This window comes from Micropterus dolomieu, linkage group LG01 (assembly GCF_021292245.1).
Source record: "Micropterus dolomieu isolate WLL.071019.BEF.003 ecotype Adirondacks linkage group LG01, ASM2129224v1, whole genome shotgun sequence".
NCBI lineage: Eukaryota > Metazoa > Chordata > Actinopteri > Centrarchiformes > Centrarchidae > Micropterus > Micropterus dolomieu.
In genome coordinates this window covers 5,784,053-5,807,108 of record NC_060150.1, presented here as the reverse complement: position 1 = coordinate 5,807,108, position 23,056 = coordinate 5,784,053, and the positions used below count along the sequence as shown (strand labels likewise).

The 23,056-nt window shown below is 41.1% G+C and overlaps 1 protein-coding gene across 14 annotated transcripts in view; it reads left to right on the top strand.

Annotated features, from left to right (window-relative positions):
* LOC123977332 (fidgetin-like) overlaps positions 1–23,056 on the top strand; it is a 58,261-nt gene that overhangs the window by 15,871 nt on the left and 19,334 nt on the right. For 2 of the 14 annotated variants that reach the window (XM_046059975.1, XM_046059948.1), the window contains one exon: positions 5,119–5,286. The exons of 1 other annotated variant lie outside the window; for it this stretch is intronic. In XM_046059975.1, coding sequence (XP_045915931.1) covers positions 5,220–5,286 — 67 coding nt within the window. In that variant the 5' untranslated portion in view covers positions 5,119–5,219. Of the gene's footprint in view, positions 1–381; positions 461–1,549; positions 1,595–5,109; positions 5,291–7,314; positions 7,487–7,730; positions 8,222–8,375; positions 8,407–23,056 lie in introns of those variants that run through there. 11 more of the 14 variants (XM_046059990.1, XM_046059956.1, XM_046060018.1 and 8 more) reach the window with 11 other exon arrangements.

Genomic DNA, 23,056 nt, shown 5'->3' with positions numbered 1-23,056 from the left:
TGTTATACAGCTATACAGCAGAGCATGAAGAAACAACGGGCAGAGGTCAGGACATGCAGACGTTCTTCTGTGCTTCAAAATGACCAATCAGGACGTCTGCTCCCAGCCAATGTTCATTTCTCAGAAAGAACTGGTACAAATTGACATGTGACTCACAGCAGAAATAGTCTGGGCAGTCCTTCATGCTGTTAAGTGCAGCAAAAGTTATTTCCCTATTTCGCGGAAATCGATATTAGGATTTTACTGTGATATGGTGTGACAAATACCCTCTTTTAAAACGATACGTAGTAAAAGATTTACATCCGCCACACAATGAAAAACATCCTCATGACTCTTGTTACTTACTCTTACAGTAAATCTCTCTCTGTATCTGTCTTTTAGATATGATGCTAAAACCAGGAGCTTGTTAGCAAAAAAATGGAAGCAGGGGAGGAAACAGCTCGCCTGGCTCTGTCCAAAGGTAAAAAAAAACACAACATTTTAACTCTTCAAAGCTAACGGTCTCCTGGTTGTGACTTCATATTTAATGGACAGACACGAGAGTGGTGTCAATCTTCTCACCCAAAGAGGTCAAACTATTCTTACTTGACTTGCCAGGTGGTTTCAGAAATACAAATAGATTCTTGTCAATTCACCTGGGCTAAATAATGATTGCAAACATAACACGAACAGTGAAAACCTCAAACCTGAAATAAAAAGCTCCTTTTTTAAAGATTTAGTTTGAACTAAGCTGACTATAATCAGGCTCTGTGTTTGCTATCATTTGTCACATGGCCACAGTGTTATGGGTTCAAACAGAAATGTGCAATGGCTCAGTGCACTCCAACAGCACAGTTTTCCATCTCCGCTCTCCTCTAGCCCAGTTTCATTATCCTCAAGGTATTCAAGGAGTAATGGCTTTTAGGGCCTGAAACCCTCTTGGCCATTTCAAGTTCTTTGCCCAGACCTTTTAGTTATTGTTCAGGAACTGCGTGTTAGTGTTTGGAGAGACGCGACAGAAATTCTGAAATGATTTGTACACCTAACTGCAGCTGTGCCTGCTGACATCCCTCCCGCTCCTTTTTTTTAAGCTGTACATCTGTTCTAAATGTGATTTTAGGATAAGTAAACGATGTGATCTCCACACTACGCCTTTTGAGGATTTAAATACACATTTGAATCTTTTTTCTTTAAAATTGGTTTGACAGTTTAAAAAAAAGTAAAAAAAAAAAATAAAAAAAAAAAGAGAAAGCCAAAGAGGATTTATTTTAAGTGTAGCCCTGAATCTGACATGCTCCAACCATGCAAGAAATCGTCCACATTCACTGACAGTCAGCAAACTATATGAAGTAGAAAACTGCATTTGAATAATTTGTTTGTTCTCAAATGTAAAATGTATTTTCATGCAAGTGGCAACAATTATACAATTTAGCAGCACTCCTTCATGTCAGCGAGTCAAAATTGCTTACGTTTACGTGCTTAATATTCAGGTTCTGCATGGTTTCTACATGTCTATACATGTAAACATCGTCTGAGAACCAGGCCGTCTTTTCTCTGAGGAGCTGCTGTAGTGTAACTTCAGCTCCGTTGAACATCACCCTTCACTGGGTTTGAGGTATCTGATTGAGTCCATCCATGTGGAGCGCTATTGAATCAAAAGAGTAAACCTCAAGGACATGGTCCACCACACACACATCTACTGCGTGGAAGCCAAGAAAAAGTCCTACAAGTACAAACGACAGCACACAGAAAATCTGTGTTTCGGGTAGGTGTACGCACAGGAAACTTACGCACACTTAGTAGTGATTGTCATAACAACAAAAAGTGTACATGTGGGTTTAAAATGTAGTCTGTTGCAAATTAGTACCTGCTTAAAATACATATTAGTCAGTTAATTATTTTAATGAAGTTTAAATCTGTAGAACATAAAGTTAAAAATAAATTTTATTGTCACACTTTACTGCATTTGATTCAGACGCTGTAATGAGCAACTAGTGATTTATCATTTAATCCCAGCATGTGTAATCTGTTCCTCCACAACCCCGGTGAGATGTTTTTCTCATAATTATATTGTTCCTGATTGTCAGACGTGGATTCACATTAGTGGCAGAAAGGCAAATTCTTGCTCAGAGGGAGATTTGTCTCATTTCAAAGAGCCAACAGAGAGAGACGCAGAGAGCTGCTGAGAGATGGACTGGTCAGCAACAATAACCCTGCACTCACCACTGCAGGAGACAACGCTGGACTACTGTAGACTCGGCTACACCTCTCAAGTGGTTAATTAAATGAGTCCAAGCATAGAGCTACCACACAACGCTTGGTTTACCATAAACAATGTGATTAAAGTGGCCATGGGCCAGCCAGAATGTAGAGTTGAAAGAAAAAATCAGATCACCATGGAGATGTGTGAGAAAGAAAGAGGTCTGAATACAGACAGGGATGTCATTATTACTTTTTTATTCATTATTTTCATAATGACTGTCATTATGCGCAGGCTCTGATTGAATTCCATTTTGCTAGTCAGGTTTGTGGCGAGCGGAATAATTATCACTTAAGTGATATTAAGATTCATGCTAAACATTTTCATGGTCAGAGCCTCTTCACGTTTGGCAAAAAGAACTCGCTCAGCTTTGATTATGAAAGAAAAGATGAAAAAGAAATGCTATGTTTTTTAGATGTAAAAATGAGTTCTGACTGATGAGAAAAGGGACAGAAAATACTGTTAAAAAAGACATTATTTCCATTTGCATGCTCAATCTTAGCTACTTGGAGGGTGAATATTACACATATTACACGCATTGTTTTAGCTGTATTACTTATCAGCAGATTATATCCATGCAGAACACAACAACCAGCTTCATTTGTTCTATGTGCAAAATTCAAATGCGGTCATCACCTTATATATAAAAGTGATGAAAACAGATGATTACATCATGGGAAGGGCAATCATCAGTGGACTAATTCATTTACAGCATGTGAAAGAAAAGAATTGATTAAATTGGCGCAGCCATTAAAAAGTATTTTTTAGCTGCTTATGCCTGTCTGCATTCCCTTTCTGGGTCTAATAGAAGAATCCTCCAGGCTCTGACAAAGCTCCAATGGGAAGCAGATGAAGTTTGGAAACAGTTAATTGTGATCATACAGCAGTATTAGCATCACCAATCAAATTTTACAGTCTGGTGACACTACATTGCCTTATAATTATGCTATTGATGTACTCTTGAGCAAGGCAGCAAACTCCCAGCAGTCCCAGTACAGCGCCAGCAGTACCTTTAGTTCTCTGACATGTAGAACCTGTGTTTTAGATGTTGATAGTTTTCCTCTTGTTACTCAACCTCGACATACTAATGTGTACGTTTCACGCAGCATTACCCCTCCAAAAACTCAAATAAGTCTAATATTTAGATGAATCTTGCTAGAGTTTTATAAAAGTTTGTTCAGGAGAGCTGCAACAGGTTGACCTCTGGAGTCTTATTGACCCCTAACATAAGTAACATCACTATTCAGTACATTTCTCTGTGAGTGAATGACTTTTGGGTAAACAAAAGGAATATTTATATTTACGTGACATTTTTCTTATATGGTGTCACAACAGTGCTTTATGTTAATTTCTGTATTTCTGTGACAAAGTGTTATTGATTCAATACTTTTAAACATTTAAGAAGAACAGTATGTATTTAAAGGGAAATAATAGTTGATTTTTTTGTCTGTGGAAACATGATAATTAGATTGGATTTCATTTTGAGATTGATCCAGTTACCTGTTAGATTCTTATCAGTACAAGACTTACGGGACATTTGAATTGCTGCTGAGTGGATGGAGATGCATACATGCACTCGCACGCAGCAGAACTCTGTTTCCCGTCTCTCTGTCTTTTTCCCTCTCTGTGTCTCTCTCTGCCTCACACAGTAGCAGGCGGGCCTGCAGCCTACCAATGCGTTCAGTGAGCGGATTTGGCTGGGCTCTAATCAATCACTGACAGATTACCTCCAAAGCCACTTCCACGGCCATTAAAGCAGGACAAATGCAGAATTGCAACTGAACAAGTTGGAGTTTTTAAGCCAACACCAGGACTTCCTGGTTATTTGTCAAAGTCAGTGCCGCTGAGCCGCATGAGTGGCTGCGTGAGTGTGTGGGGCTCAGAGGCAGGCCGGCCAGGCGTGTGTGTGTCAGGGAGAATGAGGGAGAGAGCAAGAGACAGTAACAGAGTGAGTGAGTTATTGTTAGTGTGTGTGTTTCTATGCTCTCAGGTGTGTGTGTGTGTGTGCGCGCATGTACACACACCGTCGGCTGCGTCGCTCTCGGCCCAGTGGAGCTTACAGTAAATCACATTCCCTTTATTGCCAAATTTAGCAGCTTATGCTCAATAGGCTCTGCTCAAATCTACGCCGTGTCCCATCAGGGCGTTAGTCTGGGCTCATAAAAGTGGATTGGCCACACACACTAGCCTCTGAGCAAAGACGACTCATCCCCTTGTCTTTTTTTTTCCTACATTATTTCCACTGTCTTCTTTATCTGAGCCACCGGAAACTCTGTATGGGCTTTTTTAATCTCCCTTTTTTCTCCCTCTGGATTTCCTGCTTTGAGATTCCACCATTGTCCCCCATTCACTGGAGCTTTGTTTATATCAGGGTACATTTGATAGAAGACACTAAGAAATTGGATATCATCATTTTCATAGCCTGTATTGCCAAGGGAACATGGTCTTTTCTAAATGTATTGTACAGTTTATAAAGGACGGACATTTCATCCTATAAGCTTTCTTCTTTTTCCCAAAGTGATTCTGACATTTTTACGTCTTCGTAGACATGGCGGGTTAAGTGCTGATAATTATTTGGAAGAGATGAATAAAAATATGAAATGTGTCTAGAACAGGTGACATCAAAGCGGCGGGGTTTGTTGCATGTTTTCCCTCTTATACTGTGAATATGGAACATTTGGAGTAGGGGTTTGATTAGTGTGACATTCAATGGGTCCTTTGATTAGGCACTTATTGTATAAAAACTCCTTTGTTTTAGTGTCGCATTAGAGAAAATGCCTTGTACTTCATTTATAGCAGTGATTTTATAAATAACACATGAGGAATAATATCAAATCTGGTTTGTTTGTGCTCTTCTCTGTTTTTTGGAGTATGTATAGGGCGGAGTGCAGTTGCAGTGAAATGATGAGGGCCGACAGTGAAGTCCGCAGGCACTGGAGTTGAAATTTAGCTGGTCATGTGACTATTACTCCCCCTCCCCATGACCCTGGAGAGAGAGGGGAGGAAAAAAAACACCCCATACCAACACAGGAGGCGGGATTGTACTCGTAGGTGTGTGTGGATGTGTCTTTGTGTGTACATCCTTTTGTGTACTCACATTTGCATGGGTGTCCATGCAGTGTATACGTGTGTGTGTTTCTTCACCCCCCAACCGCGCCCCCCTCCTATTCAATTAAGAGCTTAAGCTCATTAGTGGCAGACTTACATCATTACCTCTCCAATGGCTAATGAGTTAAAATCTATTTAGATTTATGTTGCCGTTAAATCTCCACCACACACACACACACACACACACACATGCAGTTGGTGTCGGTCACAAATCAGAAAATGTGTTGCAAAATGAAATCTGAAAGTGACCTGTGAGTCTACATACGATTTTCTATATCACTGAGGGAGCCTTTTATAGCAACACTGCATATTCAACACACTTGAATTATACCTTTGCCTTCGGTATGTAAATCAGAGAGGAGAAAGAGCACGGTTGGTAACGTATCTGCACACAATAAAATTCTACAAAGCCCTGTTTCCTCACTATTAAAGGCTAAATTAAGTCTTTTCTTTCTAATTACTAACTAATAATTAGCACAGCATAACAAAAACAACAACACTTCTTTACAAAGCTATTACACAGCGATTAGTTGAGTTTTCAATCAATTCTAATTACGCTGAGGAATCCTTGATTGCAGTGCACACTGCATTGCAGGGTAGACAAATGAAGTGATGGGATTGTAAAGAAGAAAAAAAGAAGACAATTAATTATAGACATTGGAGAGTGAAAGGTGGAGTCGTAGCTCTCAGTAATGCCGAGCTCTGGCCTGCAGGAGTGTGTAATCTGCTGCAGCCGGTGCTCTCAAAAACAAAGACTGGGAATAGCAGCAGGTGGAGGAAGGAAACAATCCGCCGTTTCTACACATGCTGCTCACTGGTGTCTCAAGGACATCATGTTTGACTGCATAGGCGTGTGCACGTGCACGTTGACCTCAGCACAGGATGCACATTTGACCCTCAAGATGTGTGTGTGGGCAACTGCTTTTCCTCCACATTTTTATTTACATTTTTATTAACCCCGCCTTCAATTTTATTTGACCATATTAAAGGACATTTTCTCTGGCACACGCATTATCAACTTGTGGGGGTGATTAGGAACAATGAACTGACAGTTACTCCATCTTTGATGTCTTGTTTAAGTCTAGTCTCCCCACTGATGCTTTGATAACTCGCTAACTGGGACATTTTCATTCTAATTAGGGCTTCAATTGCTAATTCCATATTGCTGCTATAATTATCACTGGGAGATAGGCAGACACCGACGGCGCATTTGCAGTGAGATTTCGGGGCTCACTGGGGAGGCGGGTGTGCAGATTTGCCCCCCTGTTCACTTCAGTGGGTTCCCAAGCTGAGGCCATGGGGCTTCTAGGGGTCCTCCAGTGAGCTATAGAAGGGCTATGGCTTCATTTCATTGTGCTGTTTTTGCAATCAATAGGCTGGAGAGGTGGGTGCAAAAGTTGATCCTCGCTATTATCTGATTGGTGTGCCAAACTAAGGCATTTGCAACCAAATTTTTACAAACATGCCAAGAGTTTCTGGGGATAAAACATCTCTATGACTGATTAATAATTATTTTTAATGTTTATACGCACATTCCATAAATCAATGTCATTTTAACGACTGGATTCTCTAATAAACTATTAAACTCCAAAGATTAAAGGCTCTACTTAAAGTTAATGTGCAGTAAAATGAAATGACTGCCTCACCTTTAATGTGTTAATTTGGGCAAAATTCGGATTCAAGTCAGAAGTGCACGTATCCTGTAGTGCAGTGGGTCCTCAGTCTCTTCTGATTCTATCTTTGGCTTCTAAACACTTTTGTGTTGTGTTAAGCTTCATCTCTCCTCACCATTTAGACTCCCTTTGACCACTTTGACACGGATTGCCACACAAACTAGACTCCCATAATAACCTTATGGCCAATAAGTGGAATTGAGATTTTTCTTCCCCGCTTTACCCCTTTGTACGCATGCGCATTGGGGAGCGTACTGGTCAGTCCGAGAAGCAGCTGTTCAGGGCTGGTGAAATTCCAACATGGCAGTGGCTGTGGTCAGTGTTTCCTGCGTTAACTTGGAATGGTTTCAGCTCGCACGCAACCCGGCTTAACCTCGGCACCCCGTTCATCAGAAGAAACCCTCCCCGGGATCGATGCGATCCTAACTCCCCCACGTGAAAGGTCGACCTGTCGCTAAAAAAGCAGGTAAGGACGGATAGTCTGGGGATCCGCTGCGTCGGCAATTAGACAGTGGTCAGAGCAGACAGGCTGTCCAGGCAGCGCGTCTGAAGAGGAGGGGAGCTCAGAGCAGCCTGTGCACGCTGTTTATCTCGGAATAATGCATGTGCAGTTTGCGATTTAACAAGTTTCCCCCGATTGCAAAACGAGACCTGAGCGTGAATTGCTGTGTACGTTTTTTTTTTTAAATGTGATTTTCAAGGAGCGCACCTGCGCCACGGTTAAATCGCAGAGGCATGGACACGCAGGCTGCACTGTAGGTACCCTGCTTCTATGTGTCTGTCGGCGGTGCGGCAGTCACTGTATGGGGAAAAATACACAACTTGCATGCACAAGGAGCCTTTTCCTGCCTCTATCAGGCGGCTGCGGCGATACGGTTACAACAAGTTGCCCTATGCATGCGTGCAGAGAGCGGAGACAATGTCACCGCTGCATGTGTGGGTTTTTTTTTAAAGCTTGGACATTTTAGGGCGTCATCAACCGATTTAACTTGACTCGACACTCCGGGCATCATTTCCAAACAATCTCTGAGCTGCACCAGTTGATTTTTTCTCTCTCCACCGCTGCCTGTCATCTCGGGCTCCACTTTCTAATGAGATGCATGTAGGTTAGACGCCTCTCCTATTGAGTTGCTCGCTCCAAGACTTGAATGGCCCACCTTTCACACGGTTTGAAATCCGAGCAGTGACGGACCAGAAAAAAGTGTGTGTGTGTGTGTGTGTGTGTGTGTGTTGTAAAGCTTTTTAATATTTTTATTTTTTTTGGTAAAGAGGGAATCCTTCCGCTTCTTTTTCTCCAGAAATTAATTCCAATGCTCTCATCTCCTCTCCCTCTCCCTCTTCCTCTCATGTTCCAGCACGAGATGATCAGCAGCAGCAGCGTCTATGGTAGGTGGATTTTCCATCAACTTGTGCACTTTTCTCTTTTTTTAATAAAATGTTAGAAGGTGTAAAAATGGTCAGATGCATTTCAGTAGCTGGTGGAGGTGATGGGGAACAGTCGGCATGCCACACACCCAGTGCTTTTCTTTATTTTTCTGAAACTGACGATTATATCGCGTGTCTATTCACACCTTCAGATTCAGTTAAAAATGTGCCTTTATTTGTTTTTCTATGATAAATCTCCAAAATTGTAACTGCCATCTTTAGGTTTATTTTTCATCTTTATGTTTTGCTCATATCACACTAATACAGCCCTTTGTCATACACACACAGCCACACCTGGTTATTAATATAACAAGTGTGCTACATTTAATTTACACATGGATTCATTTGCAGCCCTTATTAGATTTTTTTTTAAAGATATTAAAACCTGCTTAAACATTGTTCTTGAACTTTTTAATAATAAATCTGCAGATTAGTAAGTTAGATATGAGTCAGGAGGTGTTTCTTGCTCAGTGTGTGCAAACACACACACACACATGCTCTCGCATACACACTCGTACAACTATGGGCAGTTTACTTACAGTGAGTTTACTTTTGATGCTTATTATAAAAATATATAGTCCGCTTCACTCATTGCTTAATGAAACAGGTGGCATGTGGATGTAATAGCATGCGATTGCAGTCAGAGTGCAGAAGGCCTCAATGACTGCAAAGTCAAAATGCATATTTACCATCAGGATTTATTTATTAGTTACCTTTTCACACATTTTATAGGTTATCACATTAAATTCTCTTATAATTATTAACATTATCATGTGCGAGAATTGTGCAATTATAACAGGAATAAACAGTGTTTGACTGGGAACTGCAAAAATATATTCTGCCTGTACCCATTCAAATTTCAGGTATTTTAAAAAACTGATTTATGTGGGCTGTTTCTAACGCCGCAGAGTGTCGTGGCAGGAAATGTGTTCTACATTCATGTAGAACAATGGTGGATTGTTGAAGTTGAAAATAGCCATCCCACCCTGTTGCAAGCGAGAGCGGCGGCGGATAGTTTTCTAATGAATAATCACGTTTGGAACCGCGATGGGCTTTCTGCACACGCGCCGGCTGCAACTTCCACGGTTGCACATTCTTGGTTTTTGTAGCAGTTATTACTGAGGACTCAACCTCTCACCTTCGATCTTTCTCCCTGCTCTCTCTCATCCACACACACACACTCACATATAGTTATTTCCTTCACGTCATGTTCCGTTTCCTCTTTTTCTCCTGTTGATGCACTTTGTGTGTGTGTGTGTGTGTGTGTGTCTGTGTGCGTTGGTTTTACACATGTGGCACGTGGATTTACAACCTTGCAAATATTTGCATGTTTCTGTTTTAAGGTGTATATGTGTCCATACTGTCAAATGTTAACTGCAATGAAAATATAGTTGGACATAGAATAATAAGACTTCATTTTGAAGCATTATTTTTTCCTTTTTGGTGTAGAAATGATCTAAAATTACATATTACAGATATATAGGCATGCACTTTAGTGTTGCACACAAATGACACATAGAATTTCACCTTTTCTGCATTTCTTTTTCATTTTTATTTGTTTATAACTGACTGACGTTTGTGTGATTCAGATTTGTGGATAAGAAGTTATTAGAGATACTGGAGGACATTTAGTTTCATTCAGTCACTGGTTTGCTTAATGGCAGTGTCTTGTTCAATAAGAGACTTCTCTGGCGTTCTAGATAAACATGGGAACTGATGGCGTGCGTGAGTTTTGAATTGTGCGTGTGCATGTGTGTAAGAGACGAGGAAACCCAGGTGCAACCACGCATGTTCCGTCTTGTGTGTAATGTAAATAATGTAGAGACTCAGCGGTTTGTTTATTCCCTTTAAGTCTATTTGTTTGCTACAGTTCCCGGCTTAAGATCTGTCCCTCCGCATCCGCTGTCTGCGCGTGTTGCAGTGACAGTAGCAATAATCCCCCTCATTATACACATAACATATTGCCTCACATCTCCAGCAGCCCCCCGATGCAGCTAATAGGGACAGAGATAGCAGAGATAATAGGAGTAGAAGAAAAACTGCTTTGCAAACAGGCACCCCTTTACTCTGCTTTTATTTATCTAAATACGGACTTTTCCCTCAAATGAATAGAGAGAGCCTGTGTGCTGCGAGGGTGGCTAAGCTACTCCCAGTGGGACCGTATAAATAAATTATCCCGACACTTTCTATCAGTCTGTAATGTTTACCATTAAAAGCTGTTTTACCGTCCCAGAGCCACCGGCGTGCGATCTATCCCGCCTCATGGGACTTCTGCCAGATGTAAGAAGATGTGGGGAAATATTGTGCTTTTTAGACACACACGCACAGGCCAAGAGACATTTGTTAGTCTCCGCCGCGTCCGTATCAGTGGATTTCTCCTGTCTGCACGTCCCTGACAAAGGGCCTCTTCAAACGAGATCCAGCCAGGGTTGTCATCTTTTAGCAAATATGTTAAGTGTTATCTTTTGTGCTCTCGGCTCGCCGAGCAGAGCTGGACCCCATGGGAGCCCGACGCATGCAAATAGAACAAATCCCTCTCGGACCTGTCTGTCTGTTTCACTCTCTCCATCTCTCTTTTCCTCTCACTGTCTTCTCAGCCCCCCCCCCCACCCCCCCTCTTTTCTCCACGTTTGCTCGACAGTGCGTCAGCCTGCCTTGTCTCCTTGCTCTCTCATCTATTCCACTCTTTGTCCACTTATTTCACCTCCTCTCTCTCTCTCTCTCTCTCTCTCTCTCTCTCTCTCTCTCTCTCTCTGTCCCAGAAGACAGTGCTGGGGCTCTGTGTCAGAGCTAACTGTAGTGAGGCTGTGTAGTCTTTGTGTGTTTCCCTGCATGCTCGCTGACAGCCCCTCCTTGCTGATCTAAGTTCCTCTCCCAGAGACGGCTGGCAGCTGTCGGTAGCGCCGCAGCCTAAGACACGTTCCTCCGTAGATGAGTGGACGCCAGTTCCTTAAAATCCCTGACACCATGATCCACTCAATCCTCCACCCCCTCCTCTCCTCCTTCAGTAGTGGTACACTGGCTGCATTTTTCTCCTTTCAAACAGGGGTTTTTTGGAGGGGGGGGTTACTGTTGCTGTGACTGACAGTTGCTGGTTGACAGACCCCCCCCCCACCACCACCATGTTGCAACTGAAAAAGAACCTTTTCTCACACACACACACACACACACACACACACAACCGTGCAACCTCACACACTCCACATTATATTCATCCTGCCCTCGTGTCTTTCTCCCAGTGCTGACTGGTTATTATCCAGTCAGAATCTGATGGGTGTACTTAAGACGAGGGGTATCCACACAGGACTGACTCAGCTGTGGAATAATACTTACAGCTTACTACTCCTGTGATACTTTATACTAAGATAATGCTTTCACTGTAACACTTAACACTTGAAAGATCTGGTATTTGACCAGGTTTTTAGTGCATACGCATTCGAACCAGTGCCCAGGATGTGGTGATGTAACTGAACGGATGTGTTTAGCTATTGTTAAAAATCTACAAAGTTTAATCCTGGATAAGAAATCTCCAAAGCATTTCAGATTATCTATTAGCAGCTTTGAGGTAAAAAGGAAAAGTAACAAAAGACATTATGTGGAAGTTTTAGTCTTAATAACAGATGAATACAAGTATGTCAGAGGAGACAACAGCAGTTCCACTGTCAGTTAAGGTCCCAATAACAGCTGGGGACCTTTTGAGCCAGTGGTGTCGCAACTGATCTAAGATCTGTGTCCCCAAATTTCCAGACATTTCCACCTCCTATTCGCCACCCTGGAGGAGACATTCCGCTAAATTCATTTCCATGTTAATTCCACCATTAAACGCATTATCTCACTTTGTTTGAAATGTGAATCCCCCCAAATGTTTGAAGTTTCTTTGGTTTATGTAATGCGTCATTTTCATAGGTTTTAATCAAATCAAAGCTGTAGATTTCCCCCCCCCTCCCTCCTACCATCTTTGCAATCCGCTAGACCCCTTTTTCTGAATTTTAAGCAGACCCCCGCTCACCTCCCTTTACTCTTTACCAGCAATCTCCACCACCCATGGCCCGGATTCTCTGGCAGATATTAAAACATTCAGCATGTGGAAGCGTTAAATATGCTAAGGACTTATTAAAACAGAAAAAAAAATCTAACTTCCACTTTGGAATATTCCACACCATTAGACCTCAATAGATGTGGCGGCATACAGCTTATCCTTTACATTGTGCCTTCAAATGAGAAGGCGCCGTTTCTAATTAGGTTATTGCCATGGAAATCTTAAGTTAAATTGTGCATTGATATGCGGAAAAGCTCGCCACTCATTTGGCCCGACGATGGAGGATGTCGACGAGAGCCTTTTTTTCTCCTTTTTTTTTTTTTTTTTTTTTTTTCTTTCCAAGGGCCAAAGAAAATGACAGCTAGGAGAGAGGAAGGATCTGACTGTAATCTCTCGCCGCCACTGCTCTTCTCAGAGCTCTTCTGGCTCTGGCTGGATGATCTGATTTTGTTAACAGCGAGCCTTGGCTAGATAGTGGCCGTCTGCTGCCCCCCCACCTCCAGTCTGCAGCTCAGTTTGAACGTCTTGATTAGCGAGGCATCTTGCGCGAGCGGCAAGTGCATCGGACACTTTTGTCTGTGGGGCGGCAAAGGTGTGCGTGCGTGTTAATGCACAATGGCTCATTGGGTGCGAGGAAGAGCTGGTGTGTGTGTGCTTGAGCTTGGCAGGCTGCCAGGGGATGGACACAAAGGATGTTGAGTGGCTGGGCGTGTGGCACAGCATCACTGTGGCCTCTGGGAGATGGACACAAACTGGGAACGAGAGCAAAAGCAACTGCTATTGCTATGTACCTTCACATTTAGCAGTGTCTATTGTAGGGCTGTAAAAATATTAATATTCCAATACTCCAAATAAGAAAAAATTGGAGCATTTGTTTGATAAATGACTGAAATGATTAATCAATTTCTAAAATTGTTACTGGCTGTTTTTCTGTCTTCCTTAGTCTATTGTCTAACTTGCATCTGTACTTAAGTACTACTTAAGTGTCAACGTGCTGTATGTATGTGGTCTTGCCTTAAATTAAGGCTGCAACTAAGGGCTTCATTAAAGAATATGTAATTAATAAATCTGCCAACAATCTGTAATTTTCTACCACAGTTTCCAACAGTCCAAAGTGCTGTCTTTAAAAATCTTGTTTTGTCTGATCAGCAGCCCAAAACCCAAAGATAATCAATCAATTTCCAATCATTTAAATCAGACAAAAAGCAATAAATCCTCATATTGGAGAGATTTTCTATTTTTGCCTGAAAAAATGACTTTAAATATGTTTGTGTACCAAGGCCTGCTGGGGAAAGAAGGTGTTTGTATGCTTACCTGTGATTATGTGCGTGCATGCTTGTACTGCGTGTGTGTGTGTGTGTGTGTGTGTGTGTCGGCCAAGTTTCCCCACTGGAAGCAGGCGTGAGCATTAGGATGTTGCTTGTACGACTCTGTTGGCAGGATGGACACATGTGGTAGATAGCTAATGATAGCATGCAGCGTATAATGAGATCCTACTCTCCGTCTGTCTCCCCTACCTGGCATCATGCATTAACCATACAAGAGGAAAAGGAGGCACGCATGGTATTGACTTTTGAGTGGGTGTCTGCTTGTCCGTTGTTGGTTTTGTTTAGCACTCAGAGGTCAGCATGGCTGCAAGCGCCGCACAGTTATAACAAGTATTTTTTATTTTTTTGGGGTTTTATTTTCATGGCAGGAGCTCTTTTATTTATTTTTTTTGTAAGGCAAGAATCTCTTCATCTGCACCTCTTGAGCTCTGTTAAATGGTCGTAAATTGATTTTGGATGTGTTGCAATGTATACGCTTAAGAAGCCAAATGGGTTCAGTTTGTGTGTTAGTTTGTGTGTTCAGAAGATTATTCTATTAATGTATTCCACACTCTCATAATCCACAGTATGGTGTGTGAGGGGGGTAAGCATTGGCAGGGATCCATCTTCGTGCCCAGTAACATATATTTATCCTCTTCACCACACAATCCTCTAGGCTGCTCAAATCCCCCAGGGGGTCCCAATGACATGCTTACTAATGTGTGCTTTGGAAACGGAGTGCTATTGTATCCCCTAAATCTCACAAAGCACTGTATGATTTGCCCATTGTCGTTAAATCGCTTTGCTTGTGCCAAGTACTTGCATCTCACAGAGGCTTAATGCTTTGAGGGTTTCAGGGACAGCTTCGAGTTCCTCTTTTGTTGATTTCGGGGAAAAGTGCCAAGACTGCTGCGCTGAATATTGTTTTGAGTATGGAGGAGGGAGGGGAAGAAGGGCCATTGCCAAGCGACTCCATTGAGTCCCGTGAATGGGCCATTCATATTTAGTAGAATCACCCAGATGCCATATTGTTGGCTCAACAACGCTAAATATTCTCCAACAAGGATGGGATTGTAACAGGTTTTGGAATTGTGCAAGTGTAGAAAAGGACGTTGGGAAATTGGGGGAAAAAAACAGTCAAGTCTACAGTCGCGTTGAAAAGGGTGAAGAGTAAAGCAAGACCAATACAACTGCGACACGATAGTGTTCCTACTGTGCTGAAAATGTTTTATTTATATTTATAATCATGCAAGTTTAGAAGTATGTGTGCATTTTTCTTCTTTCTTCAAACATGCACCAGAAATTCTGCATTGTTCTGTACAGTCAAATAATACATTTTTAAAAATAAGGTCAGTAATACATGCCAGTTTAACAAAGTTCAACATCACCTTTCTTTATATATTCAACATATGGTAACAGTTTACTTTAGCACACATGTGCTTACAGCCACATTATAGTGTGTCATAAACCATTTGTTAAATGTGTATATGCTGCTTGTAAATGTTAAAAAGGGAGGTGAAAGTGAAGTGTAAGATAATATTTAATGCATTTCAGCCTCAACAGTAACTAAAATGTATTTTAAGCCTATACCAATTTAAATTTCAATATTAATGATTTTAGAATATGATTTTTAAAAATGACATTTAGACATATTGATGCCATATCAAGTAGGAACTTAACTGTCCTGTCAGCCTTTGGATGATTACAGTCTAAAGTGCAAATATAAAAAAAGTAAAAAATATCCCTTTATGGGTTTCTTGTCTGAGCAGTTTCTGAAGCTCGTCATTGCCATTAGACATTGTCTTTAACAGTGAGAAGCTTGCTATGGCGGCCCCAGGACAGCAGGTGCTGGTGGGATTCGATCCCAGGCCAGCAGGGGAGGACAGTATATGGCTGCTGAGGTCCAGAATTTTCCTCTCATTGCACACGGAGTTCTCTTAAGGTCCGGACGCACTAAACAACCTTGAAACTGCCGCTGTAAGCAACCAAAACTTCAGTCCCCGCACTGTCAAAGGGTCTAAGACAGGACGTAACAAAATGTCATTGTGGTCTTTTATGTCATGCATGCACTGAGTATTAATCACGGCTGGATCTGCGCCTGAGAGGCTGATCAAATTTATTGTTTGGCTGCACGGGACAGTAATGGGTGTTTAATTACTCAATAAAAGCCCTTTTATAGATTCCCAGGCCTCCTGTGTGTTGAGCAAATGGTATTGATCTGTCTCCGGGCTGCAACATGATAGCCTGTGAAGGAGAATTAGAGCCGTTAGCCTGCTAGCGTTTTCTCATTCATTAGCTGCATTAGCCAGGGGGTGGTTAAGACGTAGCATCACTGTTAATGCCAAAGTCTCAAAGGTTTTTGTGTCTGCCTTGTGTTGTAAAGCTCCGCGCACCTCATTTACACAAATATGGATTAGATGAGCAATGAATAACATTGACCACCGTGGAAAGTGTTTCAATAAAAATCTCCAGGAGAGTCGTTTTTCTTTTAAACATTTCCCTCAGCGTGGTTTGTCAATGGACTAACCACAGCATAATCCACAGAACTAAATTTGACAACGCCCTTAGCCGAGCTGTGAGCTGTATTAGCCGGGCTACCATCTAGACCGCATGTTTAATCCCACCACTTCCCCACTTTCTAATCTGTAATCTGACGGCTCCTCCTCCTCATAGGCCTAATTCTGGATCTCCGTCCTGCTCACACTGCAGACTGCAGAACAGCTCTCAATAGGAGGAAAGGGTTGAATGATATTGACAGCGAGCCTTTCCGTTCATGCATTAATGCAAGCATACATGTTTGGAAGATTTTGTCCAAGTCTGCACAGTGTCCACAGTGTATGTTTTTCTTTTTTCCCCCCAACTGCATCTGCCTTGCGTCTATTGTTCTTTTATGTTCAGAGCATATTGCTGCTTCTGTGAACCAGCTCCACTTCTCTTGATGCACGGCAAAACCACTGCAATATCTCCCTTGATGTGTCTATATCAAATGAATGTGGCCTATTACAGACGGTGGAGTCAGTTGGGTGGCTTTGTGGACGAAAAAGGGCCTGCAAGGGACCATGAAAGAGACATTGTCCAATATGGACCATACAGTTCCTTTGTAGATAAATGGATTTTCATGCTTATCAAGTCGGACACTGACATGAGTGAAAACTGTGGAGAATGTGGAATTATTCTCACTCCTCGGCGTACACATGGACAACTGTAGTTTCAAGTGTGTGTGGTCTTTCATTGTCCTTCAGCAACGTTTTTTTTATTTGGGTGTAGTATTCAATTTGGGACAATATGTACTGTTAATGCCGCAAATTAAAAGTGTAACATCAGGTGTATACTGTATGTACATGTGTTGGGTGATTTTATACAAGAAAACTAATTTAGCTTTTAGCAGGACCATCATACAATTTTTCGTACTTAATCAAATTTGGTTTTGAGAAGGATCCATTAGGGGTGGGCAATGTGAGGTTTATGGCCAAAATGGATACAATTATATTGATAGAAATACTTTTCCAGGATGACACTATGGCAAATTTACACAAAATAACATGTAAAAAGAATTGGTGTTCAGTGCAAATATATATATATATATATATATATACAGATCTAAATTAGATCAGTTTTAATCCCAGTATCCATTCCCAACAGGCCGTTGGCCGTTATTGTAAATAAGAATCTGTTCTTAATTAAACTGCCTGGTTAAATAAAGGTATGATAAAATTATTAATGATAAAAAAAAAACAGACACCACATATTTAACGTTAATTTTTATTTACTGAGCAGATTTTTGTTTTTATATTGAAATTGTGATTTGAAAGTATGTAAATTTCAAATTGCAATTTTGCCATACTTCAAAAGTTTAAGCCATAATGACACCCCGTGTCTGATAAATGTACTCATCTGTAGCTAATTACCTTTTATGTGTTCACAAAAGAACAAAAAATGTGTCTTTTTACTGTTCATAAAAGACCAACAGAGTGGCGAGTCTAATCTTGGCCATTGTCTGAATTTCAGCTCGTAAGCTAGCAGGTTGCTCTGAAGTTGTTGAGTGTAAATGCCAGAAGAGAGTTGTTCGGATCTTCTGTTAATCTTAAGATTATCACATTAAGGTTTCAATATTGAGACCTCCAGGGTCCAAAGCGTGTAGCTTGTCAGCATTAACGTAAGCTGTGGCTGCTTAAGCTAACGTTAGCAGCTTAAGTTAACGCTAATGCTAGCCTAACCCAACTACGCAGCTGTCATCAATAAATAGTAAACAGTAGTAAATAGTAAACATTAAAACACCCTATGAAAGAGTTTCTTCACAAACCAAATCTTTAACCATTTTTGTAGTTTTTAATTACAACTTGCTCAGTTTTATTAATTTGGGCTACAGAATGCTGTAATCAAACACAGTATGATCCTATTGTAGCATTACAACTCTGCCCAAAGCCAATCTCTATAAATAATTGAATTATCACCCAGCCAATGGATTCTTAAACCCATAGGGGAGCATATATCATCATTCAAAAAATATTATAAATGAGACAAAACAAAGGCTTCACCTGACAGCAACGATTGGCACGTTAAGAATTAACCCTACAGACATAAACAGGCCCTCTTGATTCATGTTCGAATCCTTGGGACACGTGCACATAGCATGCCCCCCCCTCCCCCACAGACACACATTAAACCCTGTTCACATTCCACTGCCTGTGGGGTGCGAATGAAAAGCCATGTCTACTCAATGCGGAGCCAGTGATCTAGGTAATCTGCCTGTGCTGTGGGACAGGTCTATTGGTCCACAAATCAATTGGCTTCATGTCCGTGCCATTAAGCTAACATGGCGCTGCTGAGGCGCTGAGAGCGGTAAACAGACTGTTTAATTCCCCTGGACACTGGCCAGGTGGACACTCCTCCTCCTCCTGCTTCCTCCTGATCCCCTCCGTTTTATTTTTTTCTTCCTCCCCTCATTCTCTCGTCCTCTTACATTGACTCCACTTCAGTCAATGCGGTTATTCTCAGTGGACGAGTGCTTACAGGAATATTGCTTGGAGGGATTGTGTGTGTATGTGTCTGTAAAGAGGAGAGATTTTGGCCAATGAACCCTTGCTGTGCTCTGTCCTCCAGTACTGTGTCTATACTGAGTAAGTGATCCCTTGGGATGCAGTACACACATCCAGCATCCCTCCTTATCTTCTCTCTCTCTCTCTCTCTCTCAGTCTTTGTTTCTCTCTCAGTATATCTGTTTCCCATTCTGTTTCTGCCTCTGTCTGTCTTTCTCTTTATTTTCTCCCCCCTCCCATTTTCTTTCTATCTCCAGACAGAGGCAGCAAACAAGTACAGTAATATGAGGGGGCTGCATCAGAAACAAACACACACACTCATGATTAGAAAAATGCAGATTTATGTCCGGGCTGCAAGAAGTTTACCACTTCCTCTGTTGCACAGCTACACCAAATAAAACACCTCCGTCCTCTCGTTCCACCGAGCTTTTGGTTTCCCTATATGGATGCGACTAATGACTTAGCTTGTATAACGTCAGCAATTCAATTTATCCACTTCACCGCCGTGCCGCGCATCCTGTTTTGTGCGAGTCTTTGTGCTACAGTATGGTAATTGAGGCAGCGTGTCTTGACAGATGAGTGTTGTTGGCAGTATCACGGCTGTGTGTCTCATTTCCTGCACGCTGTTGCCGATTGACTGATAAGATAAGACGCCCGTAGCCAAGTCTGAGAGCTTCAGCGCAACTAACAACCTGATGAACGGCAGCGCTAAAGCCGTGATCCGTGATTAAGCCGGGGGAAGCGTTGTTGGCACGGGCACTCACGGGGAAATCTGGGCCCAACCCAGTTCAACATGTACATAGCAAACACATAATCTCCTCATGTTTTTTTTAGAAAGTAATAAAAGTTAAATTTACAATGGCAGTGTTATTTGACAGCAAACCATTAGAAATGACACAGTATAGAAATCTGTATTATGGTTTCAGCTTTGCCCGTAGCGCCAGAACGTTTTACTGTTGCTAGGAGACTCTGAAACCCTCTGACACATCTGGTCAGCTGTTAGTACAAGTTGTTGACAAGGGCTGGAGCATCCGCAACAGCATGATATTGTTTTAAAAATGAGTCCATCTATAGACTTAATGTCAGTCAGTTTCCTGCAGGGCTTCTGTCTGAGTCAGAAGCAGACAGTCATGAAGTTTTAAAAAAGTCTCAAATAATTGTGACACGGTCTCCAGTTAAAGGCGGTTATATATGTGGTTATATTAAAAAAGGCATCACCAAAAGGTTTAGTTTCACAGGAAATCATTGTATCATGACCACTTTCCAGAAATGAAAATATCATGGCCTGTTTTTCAGGCTCTTCTGTTGGCCCTTCATTCCTCTGCCTTGACTCATCTCCCTCCTGGGACCTCAGTGATGAAATGACATTCCCCCTCCAACAGGACAGCAGAGTCACTCCTTATCTTATGCCACAGCTCATCGCTTCAATAAATACTTCACGTCCTTTTCTCCATGCTGCATCGTATTCCCATCTTCTTTATGGACCAGAGGTTTATCTCTCTGCTTCTTGTGTTGTTTTCATCTTACATTATGTGATAGGTCCATTCTAGTAAAGCGTCACATATCTATACCAGAGAGTGGAGAGTCCTGTCCATCTGGAAAGGAAATGGTTCGGTTCCCTGAACTGGATCAATCAATCATCTTTTGGAGATACAGTACTTTGGTGTTTTGTCCAGACACCTACATATGCATGTGCTGGCTTGTACCAGCACCCCACAGTCATAAAGCTGTAATTATTTATTCAATAAATGTGAAGACAAGACTTTTTACTGTTGCTGCAGTGAGAAATATGTGAAAGTACATTAAGTTGCCAACACGTACACAAACAGAAACATTCACACTGTTATCAAGGTCCTGGTCTTTCTCACTCCAGATCATGCAGAGTTGGATGGAAAATGTATAATAGTGTAAATAGAGGTATTAAATATCTCATTTGCTTCACAGCTTCAGTGGCCTTCAGCAGGAAGGCTGCAGAATGCCCTCCTGCTGATAACATCTATGATGGGTGCTGTACACTTTAACATACAAACATTGTCCAACTATATGCTTAGGGAAGAACAGGTTTGGTTACAAGATTGTCAAAGTAAAAGGTTATTTAAAGTTAGAAATTTAATTTACACTTCCAAAAGTGTAATGTATTACATTTAGTGTTGACAGCTACTCTACATATTCTGGCCTCTTAAGCCAACAGCGACAAACTACTGCTTGAACTCAAGTTCAATGCTGACTGGAATGTCCAGATCTTTATCAAACATTTGACATTTTTGTCTGCAGCATTGTAGTTTTTGCAGTTGAATGAACTGATTTGTTAGTTGTGCTGGCGACAAGACATTGGGTGAAATTACATCTACTGGCTTTCTGGCCTGAGTAGTGACATCTGAGAATGTTAAACCAATCAAAAGACAAAGTTTGAAATGCTGCTTCTTAGAGCTGAAACGACTAGAATAAACAACTATTGTAATAAAAGCCTTTTTCTAAGAAAAAAAATGCCAACAATTCATAGCTTCCAGCCTCTGTCGTGCAAACTTTAGCCCGTTTTCATTGTCTTCTATGATGCTAAATAGAAAATCAGTAGTGGTTTGACAAAACAAAACACTTCATAGTAGGGCTGGACGATATGGCCAAAGATGTTATAGCGATAAAAAGTTTAATATCTTTCGATACTGATAATTATCACGATAAGTATCAAATCATTTTTCTTTCAAGTTTAAAGGCTGATTTTTACTCCTGAGTGAAAGTTGAAGAAACCTGATGGTTAATTGTGGTTTGAACTTTTCTTTATGGTCAACACTTGAAGCCAAACAGTGGATCACATCACAAATCTGAGGTAGAACATTCAAAATAGTTATGATAAAATCTTTGTCAACAAATATCCTTAAATAAAATTAAGTAAAAGCTTTTTCAGTCCTTTTTCCGCAGCAAAATAAACATCTTAAGAAAAAGTCCTAATTTGTGTAATTCAAGTGAAAAAAACTATATTGCGATAATTATTGTTATTGTTTTATTGTCCAGCCCTGCTGCACAGATATTTTTCACAATTTTCTGGACTTGTATAGACGAAACAATTACTTGAAAATGGTTTGCATTTTTAGCTACTTCCTAAGCGCAGCTACAACTGAAAATAAATAAGTAAACTTGCCAGTCTTGTTCTACATCTACTCTGATTTCATGTCTGTTAAACTAAAATCATAAAACAGCACACAAATCCTGAATAATATATGACTGAATATTACTATTACTTTTGATTGTTTTTATATTTATTTTTTACCTAATGGTAATGTTAAGTCAGCAACCCACGTAGCCACATCCTATTAGAGCTGTAGCATTAAAAGTGCGCTGTTCACTAGCGGTGCCTCCGCTGTCTCGCTTGAGCGACAGGCTAGCTAATGTTATTGTAATGCAGTTTTAGCCTAATGCACAGTTTTTCTATCTGTGTTGCCTAATCCAAAATGCTTTCCCACATTACTGCTATGATGATTTGGTTTAATGATTATCTGTTATCCGCCAAAATATCGTTAGCTAAAAGAACAATTTAGCCTTGACAGTTCATACAATGGATTGGAGAAACAGTGAATTAGACTATAAGACTTGGCCTGTTTTGACTTTAAACAGATGATAACATCTGAGATTAAATTAAATTTTTTAATTTACCCCCAATTTAGAGGTAGTGATACTGTGTCATCAATTACCTTTAGTAATGTTATAATTGTAGAAGTGGCGATGGTATTTTATTTATTCCACAACCTGTTAGAAAATATATACAGGGCATAAACATTATTGTTCAGTGCTTGACATATTTTTAAGGTGGCCTCTAGCAGCACAACTCTTTATTCTTATCACTAATCAGAAGGTAGGTTGTACTTCACATTGAGGCGTAGCCACCCTGAGTCTAGATGGTAGCAGAGCCTTGACAGCAACAGGCAGAGCACAGAGCTTTATTTACTTCATCAGTAAATAATGTATGTTGTTTTATTACCTCGCAAGTACAGCTGATATAATCTGCCAACAGTGGTTGTCATTTTAGCCCGTGAAATCAGCAGTCGACGGATAAACTGAGAAGCCTGTGTTCACTGTGTAGAGCCTGCTACCGTGTTCATCGCCTGTGAATGTGATTACAGCTATTGATCGATAGACAATGACACGATGCTGCTGGATGTCACCTGAGAGACAGTGTGTGAGATGACGTGCGTGTGTTATGTGTGTGTGTGTGTGGGGGGGGGGGAGTG